The sequence below is a fragment of the Symphalangus syndactylus genome, chromosome 8 (genome assembly GCF_028878055.3).
Source record: "Symphalangus syndactylus isolate Jambi chromosome 8, NHGRI_mSymSyn1-v2.1_pri, whole genome shotgun sequence".
Lineage (NCBI taxonomy): Eukaryota > Metazoa > Chordata > Mammalia > Primates > Hylobatidae > Symphalangus > Symphalangus syndactylus.
The window spans coordinates 137,209,296-137,218,337 of NC_072430.2; the positions used below are offsets into that span (position 1 = coordinate 137,209,296).

The following is a 9,042-nucleotide window of genomic DNA, read 5'->3' on the forward strand; positions in this document are numbered from 1 at the left end:
CACCAGCCTGTGTTAGTCTGTCACTGTCAGGGGCAGGCCACCCCCATTTGCTGTTCTGTTTTCCTCTTAAATCAAACTGGAAAAACTCAGCTGGATTCTCCTGGCTTTTCCTTTACTCTTCTCCTTCCCCCTTTTCACTTTGCAAGTGGACCTCAGAATAGGATTTCTTAGGTTTTCTGACTATAAAGTTGTCTATAATAACAAAAATATTAAGTATCTGAATGAGGCTGGGCATGGTGGCTTACACCTGTAATCCCAGCACTTTGGGAGGCCGAGGCGGGCGGATCATGAGGTCAAGAGATCGAGACTATCCTGGCCAACATGGTGAAACCCTGTCTCTACTAAAAATACAAAAATTAGCTGGGCATGGTGGTGCTTGCCTGTAGTTCCAGCTACTTGGGAGGCTGAGGCAGGAGAATCGCTTGAACCCAGGAGGCGGAGGATGCAGTGAGCTGAGATTGTGCCACTGCGCTACAACCTGGTGACACTCCATCTCAAAAAAAAAAAAAAAAAAAAAAAATCTGAATGAGAAAGTGTTTTTAGAGCTCTCCAGTTTATCTGCTACAGAGAAAGAATTTATTTCTGGCCCACCTAATACAATAGAGGAATTCTTCCAAAAGATAAGATGACCTGCTTATGGTAATGATTACCCTGAAAATCCTTTTTCCATCACTAAACAGCTGAAAGAGCTGGGGCCAGCCACTTGCCTGCCATCTCCTTTACTCCAAGATAGATAATTCTCTAAGTCAGCAAATTCTCTGCTCCTACCTTCCCATATCCCTGCCTTTCTAGTCTCTTTTAATAAGAAGAGCAGAATCCCTACTGATAGACTTGTGGTGTCCAATGATTAGATGGGCATAGAAGTGCCTGTAAAAGGGAAGAAATGGAACAGAGCCATCTGTTCCTGTGTAATCACTTTCTTTAGTATTAAGTGTAGGTACAAAAAAAAATGTCTTTTGTAATGCATCTCTGTAACACAGCACATTTTCCCTAAGAGAATTCAGAAATAACACACACACACAGACACACACGCACCAGTTATGCTCGCTTTTCTCTGTGTTATGATCAGATATGTTCCTTATCCTTTGCTAGCTACTTGTGGCATCTCAGAGGGGTCTATCCTTTTGAAAAGAATTTTTTAAAAATACCATTAGCCTTTTAAAAAGATGACCACCCTATTAACTTTGTTTTCAACCTTCAGCTCTTTAGTTGAAGTGCTAAGTAGCCATTGATAAATGAACCACATGGTCATGCATGCTAGCTATAAAATACCAGTGGACTTTTGAGATAACATCAGTTTATTCCAGCCTGAGTTCACCTATACCAGCTCCAGTTTCTCTTCTCAGTTGTCTGTAGTCATTCTCTTTGTGTAGTGGGGGGCTGTTGGTCACTGTCAGCTGACCGCCATCATGGAGGAGGATCCGTTAGCCAGTAACAAAGAAACTGCTGTTTGGCTGGGCTGAGCATATTCTTTCCTTAGCACATATTTACTCTGAACCAATTGCCATATGTCCCATTAATTATAACAATTTTAAGATAGGTCAGGCTGGGCTTGTAATCCCAGCATTTTGGGAGACCATGACAGGAGGGTCACTTGAGCTCAAGAGTTCAAGACCAACCTGGGCAACATAGTGAGATACTATCTCAAAAAAAAAAAAAAAAAAACAGAAAACAAACAAAAAAGTCAGTTAAAGCCAGAGCTTCTAGAATGTCCCTTTAAAATCAAAGAGAAATAATGACTCCAGAATCCAGGTAAAATTTTCTGACAAATTGAAGTCCAAAGCACTGGGCAGGGGCAGCAACTGGTTGCCTTTAAAGTCCCTGCCAGCCTGAAATGTTGAGACTCAGATGGTGACAGGACCTGCTAAGATGTCATTAGATTTCTAGGGTGGGACAGGAAAGGTCACTAGTGGCTGGTCAAGCCTGTCTGCATCCAATAAAAGGCAATCAAGAGGACACATATTGGGATCCCCCACATACATACCACACACGCACACACTTTCAAGAATTAGAGCCATGTTTCTAAAGTAAAGTGAAAGGTACCCAGATTTTACTTCCTGGAATATCCTTTCCTTCTGTAAGCAGCTCTAAGTTTTAAACTGAGGATTCTTATTTGGTTGGTTGGTTGGTTTTGGTTGTTTTTTTGTTCATATAAGACCAGGTGAATCATACAATGTTTTCAAAAGTGTGTGTTAGATAAAAAGAAAGGGGGGCGGAGAGAGAGAGAACGTCTCCTCCTCAGGCTTCCTCCATCTGCCCAGTTTCCAGTGTGCCCCTTCCACCTCCACTGCCCCAGGTAACCACTGTTGTTGGTTTCCTGTGTCGCCTTGCAAAGTTCGTAATGCATATATGAGCAAATATGAACCTATAACATTGTTTCCTTACCCCCACTTACACAGAAGGTAGCATACCGTGTGCACACACTACACCTTAAGCTATCAGTTTATCTTGGAACTCTTTCCACAGCAGTAGAGAGCTTCCTTGTTTTATTTCTACAAATATGCCCTAGCATTAATACTTAACCAGTCCTATCTTGATCTGCATTTGAATTGTTTCTAATCTTTTGCTGTTGCAAAAAATTGAATAGAAGTTTTGCAAGGGACTTGGGAGGTGGGTTGCCGTTTTGGCATTAGATTGGCAAGTGAAGAAGGCCCCGGGATGTGTCATGGAGACCCCGAGGGCTGATGAGTCAGCTTCCCCCTGTATATGTGTGCTTCTGTATAGATGATCCTTGTATTGAACACTCTATTTTCTCCCATTTTTTTCTTTCAGGGACAATTCAAGCTTTCGAAATACAAAAATCACATTGTGAGAGTACACAAGCTGGCAATAATCCTTTTCTGTATGTGTGTGTTTGTCCGAAATGGATGGGAGGCCTCCAGCCAGTCCTTCCATTGCTCACTGAAGGGACGTCCCTGAGCCATGCGCTCCCCTTTTGCACTCATTCCTGGAGGACGGATTCCGCTAGACACCCTCCAGCATCGCTGACTTTATAAAGCGGAAAAATGGAAAACGTGACTTTGTAATAGACAAACATTGTTTTTTAATGGGGTTCCGTGGGGGGCATTCAGCCTTTCTGTTTGCTGTGTGCTGTCCAGATGCCTCTTGGGCATCCTGTTGTTCTCTTCCTGTGCTGTACGAAGGGTACCGTGGCCACGTGTACATGCCAGAGCTGTTGATGAGAGTTACCAGTATTATGAATGTCTGTGCATCCAGGAAAAGCGTGCTGTTGGAGAGTCCCAGAATAGCTGTAAATGCTCTCTTCTAGCTCTGCCATTAAATTATTGGGACATTTTGTTTCTTTCTCTCCCCTCCTCCAAGCCCACCACTTTCTGAAGCTGTGTTACTGATGTGATGACTGTCCAGGATTTTGTATCATCCCCTGCCTTATGCCCTCCAGTCTCCTCTCCTGTGGGACTCTCTCCTTCTTAGGCACAGCTGCACTTAGAATTGTAATCCAGTGGCTCTTACTGGTTTTGCTGAGGCAGCTTAGAGGGAATGCCTTAGTAAACTGAACTGGAGCAGAATCTAGTTTGATTAGAAGCTAGATTATAATCTAGGTTCCAAGTACAGAATTTGGAGCTGAGGACAGTGACTGAAATCATTTTCCCATATGAGCAGACCCTGTGTGTCAGGCCTGTTTCCCATGTGAGCAGAGCCTGTGTGTCAGGCCAGGCCTGTTTCCCATATGAGCAGAGCCTGTGTGCAAGCCTGTTTCTGGCATGTCCCTCATTGAGGAAGGGAAGCAAAGCTGGTTATTGTCAGGCCTATTAACACTTAATATGCAAATTCTATCATCCTGAAACTGGGGCATCTGAGGAAAAGGTGACCTTGCTGGATGGCTTTATTTGCATGGCTCTGCCTGTCTGCAGTGGTTGAGTCCTCATCACCTGGTATGTGTATGAGCAAATGTGTGCTGATCGTGATGCCCAGGCAGAAACCTCTTGAAGACTACTGCAGGCGTGCTTTAAAAATGACCAGTCACTCATCAGAGAAGCTGGGTGATCTGACTCCAGAAGGACTGAAGTCAGAGAGGTCAAAAGAGCACCTAGGATTCAAATAAATTGAGTCAGAGTCCTATAGCAACCTCCAAGGAGCACTGTCTTACTTGGCTCTTGTGAGCAAAGACTGCAGTACCTTAAATTAAGGCCTCTCTTTAAAACATATCCTTGAAGACTAGGGGATCCTTGGCCACCTGGTCTCAGAGAAATCATATGAGAGTAACAGGCATTTTCTTACTGTGTTTATATTACACTCTTCCTACTTTTCCATTCCTGAACACCCTCTAATTACCACTGTTTTGGGGATGCTTTTTTCCTGAAAGAACGGGGAGTACAGGGGCCAAAAGGGAGGTGCTTCCATTACAGGTCAAGTTAGATCAGATAAGAAGATCTAGCAGTGATTTAAACTCCAGGAATATGAAGAGTGCATTCTGATGTCCAGACAGTTGTGAAGGGCTTGGCAAATATAAGAGTACCATTGGCTACATGGAGAGCAAAGGCTGTCTTTGAAGACCCCAGGGAGGTCTTCACTTTTGCCTAAATTCAGATTTGCCATGAAAATTCCAAAGAGAGCAGATATTTGGATTTGCCCTCCTTTGGGCATCTACCTGACTGTTGTGTGTGTGGGAAAGTCAGTGTGTGTGTGTACAGTGTGCTTTGGAGTGAGTGAGTGGTCAGGCCTACTGGTTAGGTATGTTGTCCATAGTTTTTGTTGTTGTTGTTGTTGTTCAGAGTTTTGAATCTTATGTTTTCTAGAGCTGCTCATGTTTTCCCTTCCTCTTTGTCGCTGTAGTATTTGACAGTTGTCTTTTCCATCAAAAACATACTGGCCCTAGGCTGGTTAGAGCAAGGGGTTATGCCTGTTAGGCAGCATCTTACGCCCAGTGTTCTCCCAGATACTCTGCCTAACAGGTTTAAGTGGGAGATTAAATAGTCAGTTTATCTAAACCCTCTATTTTTCCAAACTAGCTTGAGAGGTCTTTTCATCTATTTTTACTCCAGGGGCCTCTGATATGCTGAGATGTGACACAGTTATGATTATGGTATCACCTGGTATAGAGACAAAGGGATAAAGGTCTACCAGGGCCAATGTAACCAGAATGTGAGGAGAGTGGAGAGTCGGTCTCCACTTTGCACAGTTGGGGCTGTTCTCCTCTAACCCCTTTGCTGGGTTTTCTGTTTGAAATTGGCCCCTACTCCTCTCCAGTGTCTGCTTTTTGAATCCTTCTGTTCGTGTGCGTGTGTGTGTGTGTGTGTGTGTTCCCTGTGATACTGGCAGTGGCAATAATTTTCCACCCAGAGAGAAGCTTGTGGTCCACAATGCTCGAAGAATGAATTTCCAAGTATTTGCCAGTGGAAACGGAGCAGAGGCTATGACAAGAGTGATTTAGTGTTGCACTTTCAGAGCAATTATCTACTGCAGTAATAAATGGAAAATATCAGCAAGAACCAGGTCGTGGACTTGTCAATACAAGGGAACCGGGGTACTGTTACTAATTCTACCCTTCAGTGTATGAGTCTCAATCTTAACTGCATTCCAAAACAAAATATGTGGAATAGTTCAGGCAATGTCAATCTCAATGACACAAATTTATTGTGAAAATATTCTCTGATACTAATCATTGCCACATCTCAATTTACATTTTTATTATCAAAATATACTTGGTAACGCTTCTTAACCTGGGGTAAGGAATATTGGAATAGAAGAAAGTTTAAAGAATTTGATTTTGATGTAAGAAATCACTCGGCCTAAGCTTGGAATGTTTTAGTTATATTAAGTAGCTTAGCCTATAGAGGGACACATGGGGCATGGCGATGGCTGGTGCCCACATGAAACACTGAAGGAGAAAGAGGCTTTGCTGAGCCTCAGTTATTGTTGACAAAGGATTTAAAACAATACAGTCTTGAGACTTAGTTTCTGTAGATAGAAATCTCCTCTCTGTGTCTGTCAGTCATGGTCCAAATAGGAGACAGAAACCATGCCGGTTGTTTCAACAATGTGATAAAAAGAATTACTGACACAGTAACCAAAAAAGCAAAAAACTCACACAAGAATTAAGGAAGTAGCAACTTCCAGAAGCGCTCTGAGGATGGGTGTTGCTCACCTGGTCCTGGGTCTTTGAGCCCATCATGAAGCTGGTTCTGAGCCGGTCAGAAATGGCAACTGGGATCACATGCAGCTGTGAGAGCAAACTGCTGCAGCAGTGCTGACAGGAACGGGAAGGAGCATGCCCCTTCTTCCTGCAGCATGGAAGCTTCCCTCTACTGGAAAAATCCAACAGGTTGCCAGCTGGCGAAGCAGAGATGTTTGCAGAGTTCTATCCCTGGTATCACAAAAGCAGAGCTAAAAAGAGCGGGTGTGGAACTGAGAGACAAGAGCTTCCTAACTGGCACAGCCCCTGTTAGCCACTCAGCATCTGCACACGGCCTTCTACACCTTTGAACTTCTGTCCCACCACAAAAGCAATTCTTTGTGCCCAAGAAGATGTGATTAATTGGAAGCTGTTAACCCTCTCTCAAAAATGAGGACATGTGAAGCCCACCAGTCACTGTCAGTCTTTGAGCTGTGTTGACTCTTGTAATTCAATTTCAATCCCATCTGAATAGAATACAGAACAAGAGAATGGTACCTAAACACTAAAGGGTAAAGTTTACTTCCAGCAAAAATTGCATGAAATAATGAGGAGAGTAGAAAATTGTGCACATAACAAGCAAGAATATGTACATTGGCCGGTCACCGTGGCTCACGCCTGTAATCCCAGCACTTTGGGAGGCCGAGGTGGGTGGATCATGAGGTCAGGAGTTCGAGACCAGCCTGGCCGATGTGGTGAAACCCCGTCTCTACTAAAAATACAAAAATTAGGTGGGCGTGGTGGCACGCGCCAGTAGTCCCAGCTGCTCAGGAGGCTGAGGCAGGAGAATTGCCTGAACCCAGGAAGAGGAGGTTGCAGTGAGCCGAGATAGCGCCACTGTACTCCAGCCTGGGTGACAGAGTGAGACTCCATCTCAAAAAAAAAATATGTATCGTCTGTAATGATCATGAGGCTGTAGTTACGTATCACTTTCTTTTCCACTGCCTATTCTGTATTTCCTTTACCCTCAGCCAGGATCTCTGCTGGTCAGGATTCTTTTTTTGGTATGGTTGATCCAAACCTTTATTCCTAGGGTGTCTGAATTAGTTGTCCTTCCTTTGTTACAGTCTTTCATTTTTGCTTTTTGTAAGAGGGACCCCAGAAAAGTATGGGTTCCAGGCAGTTCTCCCTGCCCCTAGTATGCAGCAGCATTTGTTTCCCCTTGGTAATACAGCCGAGTCAGTAAACCCCTTATTTCCTTGTTGGTTCAGTGCCCAGAAGGGCCCAAAACAGCAGGTGAGCCTCAATGTACAATTCAGTGAGCCATTGTCTTGTGTTCCCTGGAAGCATTCCTCCGGTAAAAACCAAGCCCTCCAAACCAGCAGAACTCCACTTGAGGGGACAGGTGAGAGGAACCACTCCTACTTCTATCCCTTGATTCCTGGACCCATGAATCTTGGTTATAGGAGAGACAACACATGCAAAGCAGAACCTTGGGGGGCAGCACCCAAAGGTTGTCTCCCAAGTGGTGCTGTAACGGAGTCTTCATGAGGCCGTTTCACTCTAGTGTTTGTCCGGCTGCTTCCTCCTGCTGAGATATGTGGTATGACTGTGATTACCTGGTCACAAGCCCATTGCCTCACTTTCTTTGCTGTGAAATTTGTTTCTTGATTAAAAGCAATATGGAATACCATGCTGATGAATAAGGCATTCCGTTAGTCCACAGGTGATCACGCTGGGAGAAGCAGGAAACGCAAATTCACATCTAGAATATGCATCTATTTACATGGTTTGCCAAACGGCAATGGAACTAATCCAGCACCATCCAGTGGAACCTCCAGTTCCTCCAATGGAGCTAATCCAGCACCACTCACTTTTTTGGAGCTGTGTCCCCCAGCTACCTGGATGGTCACATTCTTTGGTATTTCTCATCTCATGTGATTGCCCATGGGCACCAGGTCTGCTTTCCCTTGATTGCAGTCTTGTCTGATGTCAGTTGAAATCCTCAGCCAAATCCTGTCCCCCAGGCCTATTTCCATGAGACCTCTAACAGTGAGCTTCCCGTCAAGATCGTTTTGACTCAAACAAATATCCTGAAAAACAAAACAAAACAAAAAAAACCTGTCTCCATTCCAACGATTTGTAGAAGTATAGCGCACTGATGGGTCAGCTGCAAGAGAGCAGGGTCCACAGGAGGCCTCTGCAGCCCTCAGAATGTCCAGCACACTGTTATCTCCCATCCAGTGGGCTGGCCAGTGTGGCAGGTCGGGTGAGTGGGAGATGAACAGGAAGCTATAGGCTGTTCCCTTGAGGAGCTCGCAGTCCAAAGGGGAGAAGAAGGAATGCAGCAAATAGAGGCAAGGCCTCCAAGAGGATTGGCGGCTCAGGTGTAGTCCATGTGGGCCAAGTCCAGTGGGCAGGTGACCTTCGCTCACCTGGACTCCAGAAGTACAGACATGAGGCCAGTGGGCTTCATGCTGGAGATGTTGCCTATGGGTGAGAGTAGTATCATATGTAATAAAGTGTACCATTTATTGAAAACTGTTAGACACTTAAAATTACATGCATATTTCATTTAAATCTCACAAGAGCCCTGTGGGTTCCCCATTTCACAAATGAAGAAACAGGCAGAGGTTAAGTAACACAGAAAGTCACTCACCATGTAAGGGCAGAGATGGGATTTGACTTAGAATTCCAGAGCTCTTAAGCCTGTCACACTGATAGATTATAGCTCACCTAGTCTGCAAGTCATTATTTCGATTGCTGGGAAAGAGGGTTTTGGATCAGATGAGGGCCCGTAGCTCCAAAATGACTCCTGCTGCTGCAGAGTGATCCTAGTAGATCAGAGGCCCCACCCCACTGACCAAGGAGGATCAAGAGCCGTGAGCAAGGCAGCTTCCCCTGGGGCTGTGGGAATGGCCAAGAGGGCACAGGGATTTGCCAGCAAGGTGACATTTTCTGTCCTTTCC

General features: G+C 44.7%; 1 protein-coding gene across 4 annotated transcripts in view; it reads left to right on the forward strand.

Annotated features, from left to right (window-relative positions):
• The window catches only part of EIF4E2 (eukaryotic translation initiation factor 4E family member 2), a 32,209-nt gene extending 26,759 nt beyond the window's left edge, over nt 1–5,450 (forward strand). For 3 of the 4 annotated variants that reach the window (XM_055291004.2, XM_063645313.1, XM_063645312.1), the window contains one exon: nt 2,773–5,450. In XM_055291004.2, the coding sequence (XP_055146979.1) occupies nt 2,773–2,812 (40 nt within the window). In that variant the 3' untranslated portion in view covers nt 2,813–5,450. The remainder of the gene's footprint in view (nt 1–2,772) is intronic. The other variant, XM_055291003.2, reaches the window with a different exon arrangement.
• Nucleotides 5,451–9,042: the final 3,592 nt, after the last annotated feature.